The 25,532-nt window shown below is 42.4% G+C and overlaps 1 protein-coding gene across 2 annotated transcripts in view; it reads right to left on the reverse strand.

The window, feature by feature from the left end:
* Nucleotides 1–12,762: 12,762 nt before the first annotated feature.
* Nucleotides 12,763–25,532, reverse strand: part of LOC126281471 (myrosinase 1-like) — a 44,263-nt gene continuing 31,493 nt past the window's right edge. The window contains exons 8-11 of one of the 2 annotated variants that reach the window (XM_049980465.1): nt 24,954–25,102; nt 15,838–15,972; nt 13,492–13,598; nt 12,763–13,074 (exon numbers count right to left, since the gene is read on the reverse strand). In XM_049980465.1, coding sequence (XP_049836422.1) covers nt 12,948–13,074; nt 13,492–13,598; nt 15,838–15,972; nt 24,954–25,102 — 518 coding nt within the window. In that variant the 3' untranslated portion in view covers nt 12,763–12,947. Of the gene's footprint in view, nt 13,379–13,491; nt 13,599–15,837; nt 15,973–24,953; nt 25,103–25,532 lie in introns of both variants that reach the window. The other variant, XM_049980466.1, reaches the window with a different exon arrangement.

Genomic DNA, 25,532 nt, shown 5'->3' on the forward strand with positions numbered 1-25,532 from the left:
TGAATTTGAGCCACATCTCGTCTACATTCGCATAGTCAGTTTGGAAGGAATGGAAATTGTCTTTTAGGAAGGCTTCTAGTGACACTTTATTCGCTTTTTTAAATAAAATTATTTTGCGTTTGTTTCTGATGGATTTGGAAGAAATGGTATTGAGCCTAGCTACAACGACCTTGTGATCACTAATCCTTGTATCAGTCATGATGCTCTCTATCAGCTCTGGATTGTTTGTGGCTAAGAGGTCAAGTGTGTTTTCGCAACCATTTAAAATTCGCGTGGGTTCGTGGACTAACTGCTCGAAATAATTTTCGGAGAAAGCATTTAGGACAATCTCGGAAGACGTTTTCTGCCTACCACTGGTTTTGAACAAGTTTTTTTGCCAACATACCGAGGGTACGTTGAAGTCCCCACCAACTATAACCGTATGAGTGGGGTATTTATTTGTTACGAGACTCAAACTTTCTCTGAACTGTTCCGCAACTGTATCATCGGAGTCTGGGGGTCGGTAGAAGGAGCCAATTATTAACTTAATTCGGCTGTTAAGTATAACCTCCACCCATACCAATTCGCACGGAGTATCTACTTCTACTTCACTACAAGATAAACCACTACTGACAGACACAAACACTCCACCACCAATTCTGCCTAATCTATCTTTCCTGAACACCGTCTGAGACTTCGTAAAAATTTCTGCAGAACTTATTTCAGGCTTTAGCCAGCTTTCTGTACCTACAACGATATCAGCTTCAGTGCTTTCAATTAGCGCTTGAAGCTCAGGACTTTTCCAGCGCAACTACAACAATTTACAACTATAATTCCGACTGTTCCTTGATCCAAGCACGTCCTGTAATTGCCAAGCACCCTTTGAAATTGCAGCCCATCCCATCCTTACCCAAGTATCCACATCTTCACCGATCCTAAACGAGTCTCATAATTCCTCAGTATTTCCTGCTTGTCTATAGGAAAGTGATATCTTGTGCCAGTAGCCCACTCATTGAACCTCTTTACTACGAGTTGTACATGACGAGTTTCCATTACAAAATCGTCCACAAACAGGGCACACTGCTTGGCATTTCTTAATCTAGACTTTGTACTGTTTACGACTATGGTAAGGAAGGTAACAAATCACCTCGCAGTGAGTAACATTCTCCTGCCCAAAGCATTGAGAGAGCACATCAGGTGCAACTGTCCTAGAATAATTTTTCTTGGAGAAGTATCATACGTCATATTTCCGTAAAAGTATATTCATATACAACGCTGTCTTTGTAGGAAAGTTGGCTGTGTAGCCTCGCTTGTCAGAGTCAGGTTGTCGACATTCGAACGACATCTCCTGAACCCTCAATAAGCGTAGCTAAGGCGCTATGTTGTCGCTAGAATCCAAATCATTCGCTCCGTCATGGCTGCACAGCTCCTAAAGGCGGATTTTCTGTATCTACTGGGCAAGATGGATCCTTTCTGTCTCCCTCTGAGAACTGGATAACTGCAGTGGCTGACATACAACATAGTTGAGGTATTTAGTTTGATACCGTTTGTCGCAGCATGCTGTTCTTGATTCGATCGCGCCCAGGTGCAGTATCACGACTGTAAGACAGAGCCGAATCCAGTACCTGCTGGAGAAGGAAGAGGAATGTGACTCAGACTTGTTGGACCTAAAGTCCATTCCAGCCCAGCCCATTCCTCCAGCAGACTACAGAGTGCTTTCATAGTGGCAGTAGTCGCCGAAAAATGCTTTGACATACCATACCCTGTGCGATATCTCTGGGTGTTGTTTGGAGGCGCCACTGCTGCAGGTGACTCACAGCATTTAGGGGAGACCCTGTAACAGTTGTCAAGAGCTTGTCTCGCTGCTCGAAAGCCTGCAAGAGCTTTTGCTGCTGCGGAGCCACAAGGTTGCGACTGATAACTGAACGGCACTAACCATTTCACCAAACTCACGCTGCCTGATAAGACCACAAGAGGGCTTTAGCATGGATTAGTCGTGCGATGAAATAATCTGGACATTTCTTTCGTAATAAATGACAATTGCTGGAAATACGTCTGCCTTACGCGCTGCTACAAAAATGAGAAAATGTTCACTTCATCCAGGCACGGCTAACTGTGTACTGTATGGTTTGACTGCTGTGCTGGCCGTCAGACGTTTGTCCACTTTCTCTAAAATAGCTAAAACAAACAATAACGAAATTCAGAATGGAAATCTCAAGAAAACATTTCATCTCGTACAGCCGGTGCTACGTAGAGTTGATAATCGTCAGCTTTTCTTCTGGAATGTGTCAGACATAATCAATACTTTCCAGATTATAATTATTTATTTTTCTTTTCCATCTTTGGAATTGTGGAGCTGTAAGACAGGGAGCGTTGGTTGTTTTACACATAGAATATCTGCATTTACCTTAGCGATTCATCACGTCTACAGAGTAATAGCAGATTACGCAGTCAGAAAAGCTGATAACTGGAAACTGGTACTTTAGTTATAAATGTGCAATTATTTCTAATGATTTATTACAGTCAGGTAACCAACTTCTGAATGAGTAACATGTGTTAAAGCTAACAGAAAACCACGAATTCACGGGTTTCAAAAGCTTGGCGATTTCATGTTGTTTCAGTTGTTGGCTCCACTGAATTAAATGTAAATTGAAGACAACTTTTTATGACACTGAGATTCTAGTGCCTTGTTAATAAGATAAGCAAATATCTTAAAACAGGAGACTTCTCGCTTTTAACTTCCGAACTAACGTCGGAATACGTGAGTTTCTGAGTGCAAGTTACAGTAATAGTATATGGTACTGAATACTATTGATAAGTCTTGTGACAAACTCGATGCAATATTTTGTCGGGTTAGTAATTGTTGCATGCTCAGTGCATCTAGAGCGACTTTGTAACATATTATTCACGAACGTATCGGCAGAAGAATTATTTCTCCCCATTTCTCGTTTATATTGTTAAATTGCGAATCATTTCAACAACACGAAGAGCGGTGGGGGTCCAGGTAATCTGAAGAGCTGTGGGTTGTGGTTGGCAAGCAGAACGGATGCATCCATTTTTATATATTGTTTGTATCTCCCTTACAGTATATAAACATGGAAGCATGTTGTATGGGGGCAGGTTTGTGAACCCCTTACCCTCCTCAAACAAACCATGGACCTTTCCGTTGGTGGGGAGACTTACGGGCCTCAGTGTTACAGATAGCCGTATCATAGTTGCAACCACCACGGAGAGGTTTGTGGTGAGACGCCAGAAAAACGTGTGGCCTCTGAAGAGGGGCAGCAGCCTTTCCAGTAGTTGCAAGGACAATAGTCTGGATGACTGACTGATCTGGCCTTGTAACATTAAGCAAAATGGTCTCGCTGTGCTGGTACTGCGAACGGCTGGAAACAAAGGGATACTACAGCCGTATTTTTTCCCAGGGCCATGCAGCTTTCCTGTACGGTTAAATGATGACAGCGTTCGCTTGGGTAAAATACTCCGGAGGTAAAATAGTCCCCCATTCACATCTGCGGGCGCGGACTACTCAGGAGGACGTTGTTATCAGGACAAAGAAAACTGGTGTTCTACGGATCGGAGCGTGGAATGTCAGATACCTTAATTGGGTAGGTAGGTTACAAAATTTGAAAAGGGAAAGGTTAAAGCTAGTTATAGTGGGAATTACTGACGTTCAGTGGCAGGAGGAATAAGACTTCTGGTCACTGAATACAGAATTATAAATACAAAATCAAATAGGGTAATGCAGGAGTGGCTTTAATAACGAATAAAGAAGAGGAGCGGGGGTAAGCTACTATGAACAGCATAGTGAACACATTATTGTAGCCAAGATAGACACGAGGCCCATGCTTACCACAGTAGTAAAAGTTTGTATGCAAACTAGCTCTGCAGACTACGAAGAGACTGAAGAAATGTACGAGGAGATAAAAGAATTTATTCAGGTAGTGAAGGAAAACGAAAAATAATAGTTATGGGAACTGCAATTCGATAGTAGGACAAGGAAGAGAAGGAAAATTAGTAGGTGAATATGGAACGGAGGTAAGGAATGAAAGAGGAAGCCTCCTGGCAGAATTTTGCACAGAGCATAACGTAATCATAGCTAAACTTGGTTTAATAACAATGAAAGAATGCTGTATCCTTGGAAGAGGCCTGGTGACACTGGAATGTTTCAGACTGATTACATAATGGTAAGACAGAGATATAGGAACCAGGGTTTAAGTTGTAAGGTATTTCAAGGGGCAGATGTAGACTCTGACCAGAATCTATTGGTTATGAACTGTAGATCAAAACTGAAGAAACTGAAAAAGGTGGAAATTTAAGGAGATGGGACGTGGATAAACTGACAGAACGAAAGGTTGTAGAGAGTTTGAGGAAGAGCATTAGGGAACGATAGACAAGAACTGGGGAAAGAAATACAGAGAAGAAGAATGGGAAGCTTTGAGAGATGAAATGGTGAAGGCAGCAGAGGATCAAGTAGGTAAGACGACAAGAACTGATAGAAATCCTTGGGTAACTCAAGAGATATTGAATTAAATTGATGAAAGGAGGAAATATAAAAGTGCAGTAAATAAAACAGGCAAAAAGGAACACAAAAGTCTAAAAAATTTGTGCAAAATGGCTAAGCAGGTATGTAAGAATGTAGAGGCGTATATCACTAGGGGTGAGATAGATAGTGCGTACAGAAAAATTACAAACACCTTTGCAGAAAAGAGAACCACTTGTATGAATATCAAGAGCCCAGAAGGAAAACCAGTTTTGACCAAAGAAGGGAAGGTAGAAAGGTGGAAGGAGTGTATAGATGGTCTCTACAAGGGCGATGTACTTGAGGGAAATATTATGGAAATGGAAGAGGACGTGGATGAAAGTAAAATGAGAGATAGGATGATGCGTGAAGAGTTTGACAGAGAACTGAAATAACAAACTCGATTCAAGGTCCTGGGAGTAGAGAATATTCCATTAGAACTACTGATACCTTTGGGAGAGCCAGCCCTGACCAAACTCTACCATATGGCGAGCACGATGTATGAGACAGGCGAAATACCCTCAAACTTCAATAATAATGTAATAACTCCAATCCCAAAGAAAGCAGGTGTTGTCAGATGTGAAAACCGTAGAAATATCAGTTTAATAAGTCGTGACTTCAAAATACTAACTCGAATTCTTTACAGACGAATGAAAAAAATGGTAGAAGCCGATATGGGAGAACATCAGTTTGATTTCCGCAGAAATGTTGGAACACGTGAGGCAATACTGTCTCGACGACTCATCTTAGAAGATAGATTAAGGAACGGCAAATCTAAGTTTCTCGCATTTGTGGACAGTTTTGACTGGAATACCAACTGTCATATTCTGGAGATGGGAGCGGTCAAACACAGGTAGCGAAAGGCTATTTACAATTCGTAAAGTCTGTGGGGCACGAGAGGGAAACAGTGGTTGAGAAGGAAGTGAGCCTATTTTCGATGTTATTCAATCTGTATATTGAGCAAGCAGTTATTGTTGTTGTTGTGGTCTTCAGTCCTGAGACTGGTTTGATGCTTCTCTCCATGCTACTCTATCCTGTGCAAGCTTCTTCATCTCCCAGTACTCACTGCCCTCCAATGCTAAACTGGTGATCCCTTGATGCCTCAGAACATGTCCTACCAACCGATCCCTTCTTCTGGTCAAGTTGTGCCACCAACTTCTCTTCTCCCCAATCCTATTCAATACTTCCTCATTAGTTACGTGATCTGCCCATCTAATCTTCAGCATTCAACTGTAACACCACATTTCGAAAGCTTTTATTCTCTTCTTGTCCAAACCATTTATCGTCCATGTTTCACTTCCATACATGGCTACACTCCATGCAAATACTTTCAGAAACGACTTCCTGACACTTAAATCTATACTCGATGTTAATAAATTTTTCTTCTTCAGAAACGCTTTCCTTGCCATTTCTTGTCTACATTTTATATCCTCTCTACTTCGACCATCATCAGTTACTTTGCTCCCCTAATAGCAAAACTCCTTTACTACTTTAAGTGTCTCATTTCCTAATCTAATTCCCTCAGCATCAGCCGATTTAATTAGACTACATTCCATTATCCTCGTTTTTGTTTAGTTGATGTTCATCTTATATCCTCCTTTCAAGACACTATCTATTCCGTTCAACTGCTCTTCCAAGTCCTTTGCTGTCTCTGACAGAATTACAATATCATCGGCGAACCAACGTTTTTATTTCTACTCCATGGATTTTAATACCTACTCCAAATTTTTCATTTGTTTCCTTCACTGCAGTAAAACAGTAAAGGAAACAAAAGAAAAATCTGGAATAGGAATTAAAATCCTTCGAGAAGAAATTAAAACTCTAAGGTTTGCCGAAGACATTGTAATTCTACCAGAGACAGCAAAGGACCTGGGAGAGCAGTTGAACGGAATAGACAGTATCTTGAAAGGAGTGATAAGTTAAATATCAACAAAAACAAAACAAGGATAATGGAATGTATCTAAGTAAATCAGGTGATGCTTAAGAAATGTGAAACTTAAAGTAATAGACGAGTTTTGCTACTTGGGGAGCAAAATAACTGATGATGGTCGAAGCAGAAAGATATATAATGTAGACTGGTAGTGGCAAGGAAAGCTTTTCTGAAGTAGAGAACATTGTTAACATCAAGTATAATTTAAGTGTCAGGAAGTCTTTTCAGAAAGTAGAAGCTTTCTTAATGTGGTGCTACAGGACACTGCTGAAGATCAGATGGGTAGATCACGTTACTAATGAGGAGGCGTTGGTTAGAGTTAGGAAGAAGATGAATTTGTGTGATAGCTTGGCTAGAAGAAGGGATCGGTTTATAGGACGCATTCTGAGGCATCAAGGGATCATCAATTTAGTATTGGAGGGAAGCGCGGAGGGTAAATATCGTAGAGGTAGACCAAGAGTTGAATACAGTAAGGAGATACAGAGGGTTGTAGGCTGCAGTAGTTATTCGGAGATGAAGAGGCTTGAACACGACAGAGTACCATGGAGAGCTGCATCAATCCAGTCTCTGGCCTGAGGACCACAACAACATCCCCCTTACCACGTAGTCTTCACTTAGGAGTATCTGTCTCTACAACGATCATATGCAGGCGTTTCTGCAGTTTCTGTGGCCTGTTTTTAGTGCTATCATGATTTTAAACTGTCCTGTTGTTCATGTTCAGAATTACAGAATTTCTCTTGGAACATGGCTTTCGCATAAGTAGCTTGCCATGTTTTAGTTTTTGGATCATGGTCCAATATTCCACGTGCTTCCTTGTGATCCGACTACGAAGTTTTAATTTTATTGCCTTGGCGATAGTTCGGACAGGTTATCGTCCAGTAAATGGAGTCTTTGTACCTTTCCTGCTCAGCCTATCAACTTGCTCATTGCGGCTCATCTCTGAGTGACATGAGACTAGAGGAAAGCAACAGGGTGAACCTGCTGTAGGTCCTCAAAGCCTGTCATGGTATTCTGGTACGATCTTTGATCTTGTCGCGGTCGTTGATAGCAATTTCGAAATTGCTTAGCTACCTGAATAAATGTAGATGCTACAATCCTTGTAGCACTCAGGCAAATACTCCTATGTGCAAATTTGGCCAGAGTATTCCAGGGGAAAATATCCTCTATCAGTTTTCCTAGAGATATTGCTCTCTCTAGTACAGATTGCGTACTAAAAACCCGGGCCCAGCTCCTTCATTTGTTTTTGACCCATCAGTAAACTGGACTGACCCCTGAATGATGATGTGATTCGTTCTTCCACTGTTGCTTGCTTCAGCTGAAAGTTATTTTATGGCCAGCTGGCCTTTCCCCGAACATTCCCGCACTCAATATAACGGTGTGAGATCCTGCATATCCTGAAGTCTCCAGTTATCTTTAGTATTTAATCTGTTTGTCCCAGCTGTCTCTATCATGACCCAAGATGTAATGGGGGATGTGCAGCATCGTCTCCATCCCAGCAATCGGTGTTCTGCTAATTCTACCTGTCAAGGCTAAGCAGGACAATCTCTGCACCTTGCCAAGCCCCTTAGAAACCACCTTCTGCTCTACTTTTTTCCACAAAGCTATAATCCCTCAAATTGTTATATGTCATATTACAGTGCTTTGTATCCAGTCTATACTGCAGGTGTTTAGGCTCCAGTTTATACCACAGACCCTTCCAGTGCTCATAAGAGTACACGTGGGGAGAGCCCATGGTAGTTTCATATCCAGTGTAACTCTCGATACTTCACTACCTTCTCTAAGGTAGTCATTTGTGACCGGGTGTCCACATTTTATGTTTGTCGTGGGGTTGACGTAATGTTTCTCCATAGTGTTGTGGAATATTTCTGATGATTGTGGCGAGAATTATATTTAACTTACCTGTCCTGGAGACATCACGTTACCTACTGCCATGGGTATTGGCTCTTTCTTGCGTGGCCATGGCAGTCAAACTGTAGTTGCAGCTGTGCTTAGCTGAAATGCTTAGTGTTGTATCATGACCTAACAGCAACCTGAGCTATGACTCAGACAGCGATGTCGACACAGCGAAGTCGCTGACAGACGCCGCCTCCCGCACTGCGAGGCGTTCGTAACATGTTTGCTGAATATGAAAAGTATAGTCATACTTTTCCCGCTGTATGCCGCCATCTGCGTTTGGTAATTATTTGGAATCGAGTCACAGGTCAGTGAGAGGTTTGTGCTCAGGACTCGCTCACCGAAGTTTCCGTACACAATTCTTTATAAAGACAATTCATCCATTCTGGAAATCTAAGATCTGGACCATTTTCGCCTACTACCGGTAACGATCTTGGCGTGTTATCAGTCTCGGGAAATCCAAGGCTTTAACGAATGTTTTAGTTGTAATAAATTTAATGTTACATATGGAGACAGTAACTGTTCTCGAAAGAACAGGTACTGTTGATGACCGTGCAGCTTGATGGTTAAGTGAAACCCTCAGCTCCCGACAGGTGTTGTTGATTTACCTCGATGTGGACAGCTGAAAATGTGTGCCCCGACCGGGACTCGAACCGGACACCTCCTGCTTACATGGCAGACGCTCTATCCATCTGAGACACCGAAGACACATATGAACAGCGCCACTGCAGGGACTTATCCCTTGCACGCTTCCCGTGAGACCCACATTCCCATATACACTCCTGGAAATGGAAAAAAGAACACATTGACACCGGTGTGTCAGACCCACCATACTTGCTCCGGACACTGCGAGAGGGCTGTACAAGCAATGATCACACGCACGGCACAGCGGACACACCAGGAACCGCGGTGTTGGCCGTCGAATGGCTCTAGCTGCGCAGCATTTGTGCACCGCCGCCGTCAGTGTCAGTCAGTTTCCGTGGCATACGGAGCTCCATCGCAGTCTTTAACACTGGTAGCATGCCGCGACAGCATGGACGTGAACCGTATGTGCAGTTGACGGACTTTGAGCGAGGGCGCATAGTGGGCATGCGGGAGGCCGGGTGGACGTACCGCCGAATTGCTCAACACGTGGGGCGTGAGGTCTCCACAATACATCGATGTTGTCGCCAGTGGTCGGCGGAAGGTGCACGTGCCCGTCGACCTGGGACCGGACCACAGCGACGCACGGATGCACGCCAAGACCGTAGGATCCTACGCAGTGCCGTAGGGGACCGCACCGCCACTTCCCAGCAAATTAGGGACACTGTTGCTCCTGGGGGACCATTCGCAACCGTCTCCATGTAGCTGGGCTACGGTCCCGCACACCGTTAGGCCGTCTTCCGCTCACGCCCCAACATCGTGTAGCCCGCCTCCAGTGGTGTCGCGACAGGCGTGAATGGAGGGACGAATGGAGACGTGTCGTCTTCAGCGATGAGAGTCGCTTCTGCCTTGGTGCCAATGATGGTCGTATGCATGTTTGGCGCTGTGCAGGTGAGCGCCACAATCAGGACTGCATACCACCGAGGCACACAGGGCCAACACCCGGCATCATGGTGTGGGGAGCGATCTCCTACACTGGCCGTACACCTCTGGTGATCGTCGAGGGGACACTGAATAGTGCACGGTTCATCCAAACCGTCATCGAACCCATCGTTCTACCATTCCTAGACCGGCAAGGGAACTTGCTGTTCCAACAGGACAATGCATGTCCGCATGTATCCCGTGCCACACAACGAGCGCTAGAAGGTATAAGTCAACTACCCTGGCCAGCAAAATCTCCGGATCTGTCCCCCATTGAGCATGTTTGGGACTAGATGAAGCATCGTCTCACGCGGTCTGCACCTCCAGCACGAACGCTGGTCCAACTGAGGCGCCAGGCTGAAATGGCATGCCAAGCCGTTCCACAGGACTACATCCAGCATCTCTACGATCGTCTCCATGAGAGAATAGCAGCCTGCATTGCTGCGAAAGGTGGATATACACTGTACTAGTGCCGACATTGTGCATGCTCTGTCGCCTGTGTCTATGTGCCTGTGGTTCTGTCAATGTGATCATGTGATGTATCTGACCCCAGGAATGTGTCAATAAAGTTTCCCCTTCCTGGGACAATGAATTCACGGTGTTCTTATTTCAATTTCCAGGAGTGTATATACTTAAAGGCTACTCAGCCATTGACCTTCTTCTGTGCGAATACTCACAGGTTGCCCAAACTCTTACGGGAATCGCCAAAGTGTGCGCGAGTAATGAGTGCATTGGCAAATATCTATAAAATACATTACATATGTAGAATTGTGGACAGATGGGAATGTGAGTCTGACGGGAAGCGTGCAAGGGATAAGTCCCTGCAATCATTTATAAATTTTATTTTTTGTATAAATTCACATTTGTCACTGTGCTTTTCATTCGTCTTGTAACTTTGGAGTTATATTAAAATGATATTTTCATTGACAATAGAAGATGTATTCATTTCGTCTGCTCTCGTCTCTGTTGCGATTAATGGTAAGATGTGAAGGAAGTCTCCCGAGGAGACAACGGTACCGTCGGCCATATGGCTACTGTTGTTACCCAAATGACGAGCTGTTCTCTGAAAGGCTTCCGTGTATTTTGAGGCCTAGAGTATGAGCGAGTAGTCGGAGGCCTTATGCCTGTTATCGCTGAATGGTAAAAGGCAACGTTTTAATAGCGGCAGGGGACTTTATTTGGTCGTGGGTTATCGAATTACCATGAAGTATTTGTAAAACAAATATACAAACCTTGAAAATATCCATATAAGGGCACACTCGGCAGCAGAGTGAAAATCTCATTCTGGAAACATCCCCCTGTCTGTGACTAAGCCATGTCTCCGCATTATCCGTTCTTCCAGGAGTGCTAGTTCTGCAAGGTTCGAAGAAGAGCGTTAGTGAAGTTTGGAAGGTAGGAAACAAGGTACTGACTTAATTACGGCTATGAGGATGGCTCGTGAATAGTGCTTGGTTAGCTCAGTTGGTAGAGCACTTGCCCGCGAAAGGCAAAGGTTCCGAGTTCGAGTCTCCCTCCGGCACACAGTTATTATCTGCCAGGAAGTTTCTTATCAGCTCACACTCTGCAGCAGAGTGAAAATCACGTTCTGGAAATAAACCTTGCCCGTGAATAAATTTGGCTGAAACGAACTCCGTTGTATTAGTTTAAAATTTTGATTACTTTACGAACGAGTTAACGTGATGTTCTGCATGCGATATTGAGCATAAAAGCGAAAAAACCAAAACTAGAAAATGATTGAAATTATATTTAAAATTGGCTGGAGGTCGCTAAGTACTCTCATTATCCAACACAGGTTGCTGGTCGTCTCGGTAATGTTAGCTCTGTTTTAAGGAAACTTAGTTTATTACGTCTCATCCTTTATGTGTAATATAATGATATAATTTTGCAGCTACATTCAGTGGTATACATTGATATGATCTGTAATTTTTTGTGAATACAGTTAGTAGTAAAGAAGTAAAATGCCGAAGCTTCATGCCTCACTCGGTAGTTCTTCATCCATCTCAGTGTCAGTGTCGTCTTGAACTAAATTCCGTACAATCAGTGTTGTATGTCGATGCTGTCAATCAAGTGTGTTGCAGTTAGTGGCAAAGAAGTACTAGTTAAAAAGTCCTGCGTGATACAGGCACTTTCACTTCGTGGGCAGCGAGGAAGCAGTAATCGATCCACTTTTTTTCCTTTCCTCATTTTTTAGGGCTGTCAGCGAGGAAAAGCTTCGGAAGAGTTTGAAATTATGTGTAACGTTTGCCCCAAGTCGCTAAGAGATCCCATTCTCAAGTACTAGATGAATATGATATGGATATTTGAGCGCTGTTTTATACGCTACTTTTTCATCCGCACCCCTATCACCCCTACCACTTTGAGAGGCAGCTGATTCTTACTTCCACATTGCTTCTATCCAGATTTTGTTCAAGTCGATGCAATTCATTAACAGAACGTATTGAACATTAAGAGCTACGTATATTTTATAAGGTCTTGAGATACTGCCAGAGAAGCAGGTAAATGTTAATTCTCTCAGTAACAAAATGGGTTCAAATGGCTCTGAGCACTATGGGACTTAACATCTATGGTCATCAGTCCCCTAGAACTTAGAACTACTTAAACCTAATTAACCTAAGGACAGCACACAACACCCAGCCATCACGAGGCAGAGAAAATCACTGACCCCGCCGGGAATCGAACCCGGGAACCCGAGTGGGAAGCGAGAACGCTACCGCAAGACCACGAGATGCGGGCAACAAATTGGGGAACATTTCGTTTTACTGTACCAAAAGATTGGTGATTTATGCCCAAATATACGTAGTTCGTGTCTTCTGTTATCCGTACATCTGCAAACGAAAGGGTATTATTTTATGAATGGCAATAAATGGTATATTCGATATGGATTAGTAATATTGTTTTATTGTCGAAACCTATACTGTAACAAGAACTATCTATATGGCATGTTATTGATGATAGCTTTGACATACAAGGTACCTGTAGTCTTGGTCTCGCATGTTATTATGTTACGTACATATATCGACTATTCATATTAAAATAGCCATAGACTGTTGTTTTATTACGCAATTACGTAAAGTATTCTTCTGGTACACTCATGTTGCTGTAGATCCCATGTAGGAAGCTTACTGAAGCCTTTGGCGTTCTTATTCTCTCAGTGCTGTTGAAATCCACGTGGTAGATGCCGAACTTCGGTCTGTAAAAGTATAAGAAATGACACAAATATCTACAGACTCATTAACAAAGTAATACAGGATTAGTTACAACGCTGTATGTCAACAAAAGTAATAAAACAGTCTGTATGTGAATATAGAATCACCCTAAAAGCTTAGTATAAAGTGAAACAGGAAGAAAGTTTCTTATCCACTGCTGGGCTACCCGATAAGAAAGGGAACAAAAAAGAATACTCATCTAAAGGAGCAGCTAAATGAAGATCGCGCTTTGACTACTGGTGTACGGGTGACTTTTTTCCCTCAAGCAAGTGACAGCAGATATATGTTCTAAAAAACAAATGAATAGAGGTAGTGGAGGCAACACTTTAAATTTACCTCCTTATAGAGTAAGAAAACAAATTCCTTACTTACATTCGGTATATAACATAACAGCGGCTTACCTGAAACCAGAATTCCACTCCAAGTTGTCGAGAAGACTCCAAGCTGTATAACCAATTACATTGGCCCCATCTTCATTGATAGCTTTCAGTAATTCTGCCAAGTATTGCTAATAAGAGAAGATGTTCTTTTAGACGTTACATTACTCTGATTATTCGTAGAAATCGTTCGTATCTTTCATGATATGCAGAACACAAGAAGCAAAACTTGCTAAAATATTGCCACATTACATTTATCGTTTTTAAATACCATGTAACCAGTTTTGGGAATTTTCTTTATAACGACGGTGGTCATATTCCTGTTAAATTATATTTATTTGATTCTTAGGAACTACTTATAATCTTTCAACATGACTTGCGAGTTTTATTGTGATACAAAATCACGTAGTGAGCAATGCGACAACTGACCGGCTTATTTACTGAAGAGACAAGGAAACTGGCACACCTTCCTAATATCGCTTTGGGCCCTCGCGAGCACACAGAAGTGCCAGAACACGACGTGGCATGAACTTGACTGATGTCTGAAGCAGTGCTGGAGAAATTGACATCATGAACCGTGCAGGACTGTCCACAAATCCGTAAAAGTACGAGGGGGGGGGGGGGGGGGTTGAGATTTCTTCTGAACAGGAGGTTGCAAGGCTTCTCAGATATGTTGAATAATGTTCATGTCTGGGGAGTATGGAGGCCGGCGGAAGTGCTTAAAATCAGAAGAGTGTCCCTGGAGCCACTCTGTAGCAATTCTGAGGGTGTGGGACATCGAATTGTCCAGGTGGAATTACCCAACGCACAATGGACATGGATAGATTCAGTAGATCAGGCAGGATTCTTCCTTACGTGTCACCTGTCAGAGTCGTATCTAGGCAGCACTCACGATACACCATTACGGAGCTTCCACCAGCTTGAAGAGTCCCTGGATGACATGTAGGGTCCATGGATTCATGAGGTAGTCTCCATACACGTACACGAACATCCCCTCGATATAATTTGAAACGACACTAGTCCGAACAGGCAACATGTTGCAGTCACTAACAATCTAACTTCGGTGTTGACGGGCCCAGGCGAGGCGTAAAGCTTTGTGCCGTGCAGTCATCAAGAGTACACGAGTGGGGCTTTGCCTCCTAAAGTCCGTATCGATACTCTTTCGTTGTATGGTTCTCACGCTGACGCTTGTTGGTGGCCCACAATTGAAATATGCAGGAATTTGCGGAAGGGTTGCATTTCTGTCACGACGAAAGATTCTGTTCAGTCGTCGTTGATCCCGTTCTTGCAGGATCTTTTTCCGGCCGCAGCTATAGTGGAGATTTGATTTTTACCCGATTTCTAATATTCACGGGACTCTCGTGAAGTGGTCGTACGGGAAAATCCGCACTTCCTCCCTACCTCGGAGATGCTGTGTCTTATCGCTCGTGCGCCGATTATAACACCACATTCAAACTCACTGAAGTATTGATAACCTGTCATTGTAGAAGCAGTAACCGATTTCACAACTGCGCTGGACACTTGTTGACTTATATAGGCGTCGCCGTTTTCCGCCTGTTCCCATATCTCTGTATTTGAATACGCATGCCTATACGAGTTTCTTTGGCGTTTCTGTGTAACTTGACAGAGTTGACTAACACTGATTAGGACAGGAGATAAGATGATTGGATACTTAATAAGACATCAGGTAGTAACCTCCACAGTACTAGATGGCTTCTAAACGGTACTAAAACGTACAGGAAGACTACACTGGAATAAACACAACTAATGATTAGGCCGTTGAGTATGAGAACTACACTAAGCGAAGAGTTTGGAACAAGAGGAGAAGACCAACGTTAGATAAATTTAAAGAAAGTAAAAATTTAGAGCTGTACTTTGCAAGGCAGATTACGATTTAACGTCGTGTTGATGGTGAGGTAATTAGGGACGCAGCACAAGCCCTCATAATGGAAGGATGGGAAGGGAATTTGTTCATCTCGTTTCTGAAGTTTTTACTTTCAGTGACTTAGGAAAATCATGGAAAACCTAACTACATATGGTAGGACGGGAATTTGAAAATCTGAAAATTGGGTAGTTCTAATACATCTATGACACCCAGTTAACAATATTTCGGAAATCCGGTGGAACAACCTGAATGGAGTATTGAAAAAGTGTTAGAGTAGGTGAAACGATGAGAGATAACCATTTACTACATTTAACTACTGCGCCACTTTGCTAGCTATTAATATGAAACGTTTTTGACGTTTCTTACTCATTGAATCATACCTGCACCTTCAATTTTTGTTTTATGTCTTTGTTTTCTGATTATATTGTGTTTTCTCGAAAGACACTCGAAAACTTTGAAGTTGTATGTGAATATTCGATACTTACCCCGTAATAACTGATGCGTTTTTCATCTTCGAGTCCTCCCAGATCGGGATAGCCATTCTCCGTGATGAAAATAGGGTAGTTCGGATATCTCGATGAAACCCAGTTAACAATATTACGGAAACCCCATGGCACAACCTGAAGGGAGTAATTAAAAATAGAATAGGTGAAACGATGACTGATATATATTTACTACATTTAACTACTAGCCTCTACTAGCCTAAACATAATGATCATTCCATTAAAGATAAGAATCAAACGTCGTGGTACTAATAACTTGAAAACCGTAAGTACAGTTCAGAAACATAACTCCAAAGATTTTACGAGGCCTCTTGACACGTGAAAGCGATGCGTCTGTTCGTAAGTCGAATTAGGACATTTCGTACTTGCTTAATAAGTGCAATGCTTTAACCGACATGAGCTGTTTCTCTACTGAAATTTATTTCAATATATAAATGAGCAGGAAACCACTTTGTAAAAGGCAGATATAAGTAGAAAAAATGCCGTTTACTTGCCTTTCAACATTACATATGAAACATGAATTAATCAAAGAATCCCAGCAAGATATGGAGTAAAATAAGGATTTGCATGTTTCCCTAACATAAGGATGCATCTGTTAAGAGGATTAAAATGCCAGCAGTAAATAAGTAAACAAAGACACAGAAGAAGTTGTAATATGTGTAGGAGGGATTTTAAGTGTATTTCCATTGTTACGTAAATCCTCCAGCATCTCTAACTATCAGGCTTTGTTAGACAATTAAATTACTTAGGCGTCACTCCCAGTAAACAGTTTTTCTACCTACGCTCGTGGAACAATTGACGAATTTGTGACGGAACAGATACAGGTCGTAGTAGGTAAGTGACCCTAAACGTATGATTTAACTTAGTGCAGAACTGGTCTGCCTGACTATTAACATAGTGTAGACGTGGTACATCGCTGTAGGTTCAAAAACATAACAATAATTTTCGGGAGAGGGGGGTGGGATGCGGAATTGTCTTCTGACTGAACAGAAACGGCACACCTCGATTTTCTGTTTTGGGGCAATGATTTCATCTCAGAGTGAAACTTATTCACAACTTCCGCAGTTATTAGTTTTATATGATCTAATCTCTTCGGCTAACTACAAGTTTTCTCTTTGCGTTTCCTTCCACTATTATGGAATTATTTCGTCATGTCGTAAGACATATCCTCCCTACTTCTAGCTCATATATTTTTTTACACTATTTATCTTGCTTATATGCAGAAAACTCTTTATTCCTTGTTGCCTTTTAAGGCCTCTTGATTTTTAAAGTCCTTTCGTTTTCTGTTTTTCTTGATTTTCACTTCAACGCAGCGCCGCACTCTATACGCAAATTCTTTCCAAATTTGGGAGTATTTTTGGCACTACATTTGCTTTGGCGAGGACTGCTCCCTTCACCTCTGCTATTCTGCTTACAGTTTTTCCTCCCTTCTTGTTTTCTGGCCTGCTTACAGCATGTCTTCCTTGTTTTGTGGACCTCAGTTCTGACGTCCAGTTACTCGTTAATCTCATATCTGCCGTTCCCCAAAGCTGTTTTCTTTCTTTGGTTTGCTCCTAATTCATCGACTGTACCAGTACCCTGCTTATTACATACTACACGTCATATTTCTCACATTCATACTGGACGTTTTTGTCGTCAGATAATCTTATTAACGATATCCTCATCCTATATTTTCATCAGTCTTTTTTTTTTTTTAATACATCTTTTATTTTCCTCAGTACTTCGCCGAGATTCTAGTTAACAACACAGAAGAAATTATACTGGTGGTCATTACATTTGGAATACCGGAAAGGGTATCAAGTATTTAAATTCTCCTTATTATGTGTTTGCAGTATATTATAACGGCAGAAAACTGAAAACGAGACAGAATGAAGAAAAGTACGTAGACTGTTTATCATTTCAGAGGTAACCGCCATAACTGTGAATACATCTACCCCACTGTGAAACAAGGCGGTCAGTGCCTTCATGGAAAAATGTTTGCGGCTGCCTACGGAAGCATGATCGTACGCAGTCGTGCACCTCTGCACCGAAGCCAACAGACGGCCACGAATGTCTTCCTTGAGGGCTCTAAAAATATGGAATAGGGAGAGATTGGGACTGTATGGAGGATGTTTAAGGACTTCCCAACAAAAATTTTGCAGCGTACTCGAAGTAACTGGTACCAAGTGGGCGGGCATTTTATTGGGAGTTTGCTTAGACTACGGTGTAGATGTTTCGCAGGGAAAAGCCCATAAAATACTCCATTAAGTCCCAATCTCTCACCCATGCGATTTCCGTATTTTTGGGGCCCTGAAGAAGAAGACATTCATCCCCATTGATTTGCTTCTGGCGGACAGGTGCACACATAGGTACGATCGTAGCTTCGTAGGCAACCGAAAACATTTTTCCACCAAAGTACTCATTGCCATGTCTCACAGTGGGGTAAATGCATTAACAGTTGTGGTGATTGCTTTTAAATTATTAACAGATTACCTTTTTTCTGATATGTTTCGTTTTCATATGACTATCCTTTATAAGAGCAAATGATGAAACTTTTAGGTGCTTCGTGGGTGGAGAGTATGCGAAATTTTAATACGAAGTATTTGCACCTCTGGCAGCAACAACTTCTCTAACGTAGCTGGACATCATGTCAAACTGTGGTCGCATGACGCTGCCTCTACGCCAAACGTCATCAATAGTAGTGACTGGAAATTGGTGGTGTACCAGTGTTTAAGCAACACGTTAGCAGAGAGAACAAGTAGTCTTGTATTATCTCGCTGACATACGTCACGGAGGCCTGGAAGTCACTGGTATTAACGTTCCAGAAATAAAATAGTTGCTGCTCAGAGTACCAGCTATGCAAATCAGAGGTAAACACGTTGCATACCTAACGGCACCTCATACCATCAAGGGAGGTGATGGACCCAATGTTGACAACTGTACGAAGGCCGTTCAGTAAGTAATGCAACTCATTTTTTTCCTTGATTAGTTTCGGCTGAAAAAATGCGGTAAGTGTTGTGAGTGAAACATCCCCTTAGAAAAATTAATGAATTACTGTGCTGATAAACCTCTTACGTTATTTGATTTTCAAGCAGCTGAGCAGAACTGAACGTACTCAGACATTTTTCTCTTTACTTATTCTGATCAATACTAAACTGACACACAAAATTCTTAGGGCAACGCAGTCTGACTTTAAATAATCCCTACAAAAGAATGGCCCTGACTGACAGTAACGTATACCTTTCATGAATCACTTACCTCACAAAAATCTTCGTTAGTTGAACTACTGCAATACAGCTAGTGCCAATATTGCCAGCTAAATAAAAGATTCTAACTACTGAAGGCACTAACTACTGACAGGCATAGTTAGAAAATGAAAGATTTTGATAGAGAACAAACAACGTATTTACCTTAATAATGTTCAAAAGTCGTCATATATATATATATATATATATATATATATATATATATATATATATATATCAGTTCATGATATCCAGTATTACAAATTTACTTTTTCTGATGGCCACACGTCCAGATCGTCTGGTCTCAAAATTCTGCCATCTCTCTCCCCACATTCACCACTGCTGGCGGCTGACCTCCAACTGCCCAACGCTACGCGCTGTTAACATCCAGCTGCCCAACACTACAATAGCAAATATTCCAACAATGCAAACCAGCCAGAGACTGCACACAGCACAGTCAGTGATTTTCATACAGAGCTCTACGTGCCGTTACCAAAATAAAAACCTAAACAGACTACTTACATGAGACGTAGTGTAATATTACCACTGCAGCCCATAGAGTTTCATGACGCTCCTATTAGTGTCGGGCGCTAGACAGAGCCTTCAAAGTGGCGTCTCTGACTGAGATGCGTCCCTTGTCATCAGCTGTCTACGGGTTTCTCTTGGTGGCAAACCAGAGCATCGCAGATCTGAATAGGCTACTACAGTTTGTCTGTGGAGATCTGGCAGTGAGCAAAGGCACGCTTTCTTTGGGCGAGGTGTCTGTCATCATTGCAAAAAGGTCGCGAAAACTTGTCCAATCTCCCGGGTGCTAGCCAGCCGCGCACAGCTGTGACTCCTGCAATGCTGGCACGTGAGGACACACTCTTACGAGGTGATCGACGGATCGCAATCAAATATCTCACTGCTCTACATGTCTGTGTTAGTAATTTTGACACAATCGTTCACATGTTGTAGTACTAAAAGGTGGGTGCCAGGTGGGTTCTTCGCCGCCTAAAAGGAGACGACAAAACGCAACGAAGGACCATCTGAGAATAATTTTTTGCATGTTACGAGGTTGACCGTTAAAATTTTTTGTCTAAAATAGAAACATCGGTTCATCGAATCGGATACAAATCGGGTATCCATGGAGTGGCACCACACCGTCTGTCCCAGGGAAAATGTCAAAGCGACAACCTCAGCTGGTCAAGTCATGGCGACGGTGTTCTAGGACTCTGATATCTTCCTTCTTCATGCAACGATCAACCCTGAAGTGTGTTGTACGGTCCTGAGGAAAGTGAAGAAACGATTTGAGCGTGCTTGTCGCCACAAAATTCAAAATTAACTTCTCCTACCTCGTGATAACCCAAGGCATCACGCAGGTCTGCATATCCGAGAGAAGCCCAGAGAACATCATTTGACTGTTCTTAATCATCCGATCTACAGTCCAGATGTCGCATGTTCCGGTTTCCATCTGTTTGGCCCAGCGAAGGAAGCACTCCACGGGAAGCAGTACGTGCATAGTGGGGAGGTTATTGATATAGCAAGATAATGGCTCCGGCATTGACCAATAGAGTGGCACAATGCGGGCATACAGTCTTTCACGGTAAGGTGGCGTAGTGTCATAGCATTGAACGAGGCTGAAAAATAAGTTTTTATACCCGAAAGAGTGGTGAATAATATGGTGGACTGGAATCTTGAAGAAATCCAACCTGCACTGAGAAAATATGGGTTGCATTACTTATTGAATGCCCCTAGTAGTCTGACAGCGTTCAGTCTCCTCAGAGTCTCTACAAACAAAGATTTCTACTGTGAAGTTATTTGCAGAAACGTAGCGCCATTTAACAGATGCCGTGTACTAGCGAACGGACGTGCAGCTGTTGAGCAAATGACCTTCTAGATAAACGAAGGGGATACCAAAAGTGTTTCCCCATCGACTGTTCAGCAAACGTTGCTCCGTTTGGGCCTCCTCAACATGCACATACTTCATGCACCCTTGATGACCTATATTCATCGTAGATGGAGAATGGAATTAGCACGTTAAAACCCCAAGTGGACATCCAATGAGTGGCGAGAGGTGGACTTTTCTGATGAATCATGTTTTATGCTCTCACAGGACAGAAGACTACTGGCGTACACAGCGTGAAAATAGCAATATTTATGGCCTAGGGAATGTCTGCGCGCATTTCCTGCGTGATCTCATCGTTATGCAAGTCACAGTGGATCAACACTAGAACGCATCTATCCCTTGGGACCATATCTAGTCCTACTTGCAGTTCGATTTTCCTCTGCAGGATGGCATCTATCAGCAGAACAATTCAACGTGACACACAGGTCGCACTACATGTGCCTGGATCGAAAAACACGAGTACACTTCTCTGACCACCATCTACCCCAGATTTAAACCAGAGTATCTGTGGGACCACTTAACTCGAGCTGTTTCCCGCCTGTAACATCAACCGACGAATGTCGCACAACCGGCCACGATACTGGAGTCAATATGGCTCTACATTCTTGCCAGTACCTACAAAACCTCACTAACTATTTTCCTGTATATCTTGCAGCGGTCAGCGTTGCAAAAGTTGGTTATTTATGTTTTTTACAGGTGGTCACGTTATTGTGTCTAGACAGTGTATACTGCTGCCGGTAAACCTGGGCGAAAGAGTGTTCGGACACGGCTAGAAATATGAAGACCGTCACGAAGATATGAATTCCCTTCCATCCTGTTGACAGCTTTCATTTCCTATTCTGAACTTATAAGAACTATTACTCGAAGAGGACTCCCTTATTCTAAGTAGCTAGACAGTATTCTGACATTACGTAGCCTTCTCTCCTTCCCTACAAAATATTTCTACTCATACTTGATTATCATCTTCCTTTCCATGCTTAATTGCCTGCTTGTCGTCCTTGTTTACTTTCTATCGTCATTCTAATACACCTACGTCCTCACTTCTCTCATGATTTCTAATTTCCGCAGCTGCTACTACCTCTATAACCTCAAACGGATTATACAAGGTGAGCCGTTATGATGTTACAAACTTTCTAAGACAACGGGAAAGCTAAATGCATCAGTGTAGGGTAACTGACACTAGTTCGAAAACGACTGAGTCCAGTGTTACAACCGAGAATCGTTCTGGTACCTTCAACGATAGAATATTTATAACAGCACTTTTCGTGCTAAAATTGGGCTTAAGACTACAGGAGCAACAATTTCAGAGGTGTTAGTGTGTAGAAGAAGGAGGAAAAAAATCTAGTTAACCTGGATTCTAAAGTACACACCTTACGAGCTATGAGCACTTGATCATCTGCGCTAAGCCGGTCGGTGTGGCCGAGCGGTTTTAGGCTCTACAGTAAGGAACCGCGCGACCACTATGGTCGCAGGTTCGAATCCTGCCTCGTGCATGGATGTGTGTGATGTCCTTAGGTTTGTTAGGTTTAAGTAGTTCTAAGTTCTAGAGGACTGATAACCTCAGCAGTTAAGTCCCATAGTGCTCAGAGCCATTTGAACCCATTTTTAAGCCATTTGTGCTACAGTGGAACACACATCTTCTGCTGAACAAGTTCCACAGCTCTTAAGGCACACAGTATGCAGCCCATATTTACTGTTTTTTTTTTTTCGTGTTTTGGTCCATACTGACACCTTTGCAGGTTGCCTATCCTACAGTATTAGCAACAACAGTACTTGTACATGTATTCCACTATCAGAAGTATGAGACTCACTTTCGCTTCCAAACTTTCAACACGGTCGTTTCCGGACAGGGGCACCTTATCTCAAATTTTTACATTTATTTTCTATCATCCCTAAAGGCTTGTAATATCATTCCGTAATCACACCATATAATGTGAAGGTTGTTTTATCAGTCAAGTATAGAGCGGAGATATTAGCCCAACTAATGTTTATTGCTTCAGTCAGTCACGTAAGCAAACCAGCATTCCGACTTGCATTCGCTCTACCTGATGGCCTTAAGAAATGAGAGCATGAAAATAGTTTAATCATTTGCCACAATCACATGTTTTTCTAAAGAAGTGATCTGTTTTGAACTGAACCTTGGTATGTATTTTAAGACCTGAGGATGCTAATACCGGCCGAAATGAGTACATTTCGTAAAAACTAAATGTGATTTGGTCACATAATTACCTTGGTCAGTAGCTCGACCGAAATTTCAGTATTCCGAAAAAGAGAGCATTTTCAGTTTTTCTTTATTTTCATCCTTCGGAGCTGACAACAGAAGCAGTAATCGATTCCAAGAGATATAAAACGAAAGAGAAATATATGAAGCTACTTCAAACGACGAGACGAAATGGCGTTGGGTTTTGATGTAGAAGGGGGAGTCGGGTGACATTACGTCGTCTTCTTCTTATGAACCAATTGCTGGCCTGGTATGTGGTGTGGTGGTTGTGGTTCTATTGCACATGACACTGAGATGCAAAAGTGAAGTCCACATGACCGGAAAGCTGAGTGAAGCTCCCTGCAAAATTATGTGAATTTACTTTTAAAAGGGAGTGACTCAAATCGCGCAGTAGATAATGTCTTATTAAGAATGAATTTAATAGGGGTAGGCTCAGCATCAAAAGTTGATAGTTATTCATGAAATACAGAGGTCATCCGTCACACTAAAGCACATGTTACTTTAGGGAGGCACCTAACTATTAAATGAAAACGCACGCTTATGAAAGATGCTATTTCTTTCCTTCAACGAGCTTCCAAGTGGGACAACCTACAACAAGACAGCAATGAATGCACAGGTAGAGAACGGTTATATTTAATTCCTATCTTCGTATGAATATTAGGATCGCGTGATGAATATTGTCAATGGTCAAGAGAAGAACATTTCAGAAAGCGCTGACGAAAAATGAGCTACAAAGAATAAACCCCATTCACAGATGCAAAGCGCATACCGAAAATCAAACATCTAATTGTGGTCATGAGTTACCGAAACGGCAATCCCAGCTATGTTAACGAATAGTGCGCCCTGTAAACTACTCCACCTTCAAAAGTATTGATAGTTGAATCTCACCAAATAAACTTCCAGTACTCGACTGCAAGCACGCCGGCTGTGAGCGGCAGTTTATAATCTACTGGGACCGTCTTCGCGTGTGCGGCCCACGAGGATACCAGCTAGGCCTCGTTCTTGGAGGCAGGAGGCAGTATGTCCCTAAAAAGAAATTCTAACGTCTGTATCAGGTCTTGCTGAAGCTCCAAATCATCCATCAATGACGGTAATTATTTCGACGGCCGCTCGGTCTCTGTCGAAGCTTTGCCGAGATTGCGACCACTACCATAGTGAGATTTCGGCAGAGCGCCAGCAAGAGTGAGACTTTTTGTTTCTTATATGGGTGGGGTCATGGGTAGAAGCCAAAACTCTTTGCACCCAAGCTTCATGGCAGCCGTTGAAACGCTATGTCTTGCAGATAACACGGAAAATTTCCAATAGCCGCTTTCCTTAAATGAGACCTTCCTCCATGTAGCGATCGCTCCTTTGCACGAGGGTTTTCAAGCAACTAGGGGTATTGCCTTTCATTACTTTAACATGGACTGCTCCGTGTCAGTTGACGAGCAAGGGTGTGGGTTGCAATGGCCCAGAAGACCCTCTAAAGCAACACGTTTATGGCTGTGACGAAGGTCGAACGCTTGCATCCCTCCACCGTCTGTCTCTGATAGACTGCTGTGCCAAATAAACAGAAGAATACATCTTCCCAAAAACCGAGGTAAACAACTAATTCTATTCTTAGTCTGACCATAGGCAACACGTGGAATTACAAGTGCATCGATTCTGATGGCACTTATCCTTGATCTACTTTCCTTTTCACGACAAGTACCAGTCCTGTTGTACCACTTTCAGCTATGGTTGACCTTATTATATCTTCGTCCGACCAGTTGATAGCGAAACTCACCCTGAACCATATTAAGCCGCTGCCAGGCCAAGTGAAGTTGATTATTCGCTGAACGCCAGTGTCGTGTTCCAATGATGGTGAGCCACCCACGTCTCCAGACTTCACAAGACTTGCTGTGTATGAATTCAGTCCAAAGAAATCAGAAGAACCTGTAAATGAAACGTCAAATTTAATGATTTACTCTTCAGAGAGATATTACATATTAGCTAGTATTTGTTCTCTTGTAGGAATAGTAAGTAGCCAATCACTTGCGAAATAGAAGGTTTACTGAAAATTCTTTACCAAGGTTTCAACGTTTGTACAAAGGTCTTCTACAGAAAGAAATGTAAACAAGTGGAATACATGTTGTGGTGGATGTGCTGCAAGGCATCAGTACAAAAATGGATCCACAATTCAACCGTGTTGAGATACAACAAATTTTCAGTTGCACTTTATCAATTTCTAAGAACACATGACATATCTAAACGTTAAAGTAGGTGTTCGAAATGTTGTCCATACGTCTGAACGCAACATTAAACTAGATTTGAAATGAATTGCGAACACTCTCAGGCAGTCCCGAGGAATTCTGTAAACTCTGGA

Source organism: Schistocerca gregaria, chromosome 7, assembly GCF_023897955.1.
Source record: "Schistocerca gregaria isolate iqSchGreg1 chromosome 7, iqSchGreg1.2, whole genome shotgun sequence".
Classification (NCBI taxonomy): Eukaryota; Metazoa; Arthropoda; class Insecta; order Orthoptera; family Acrididae; genus Schistocerca; species Schistocerca gregaria.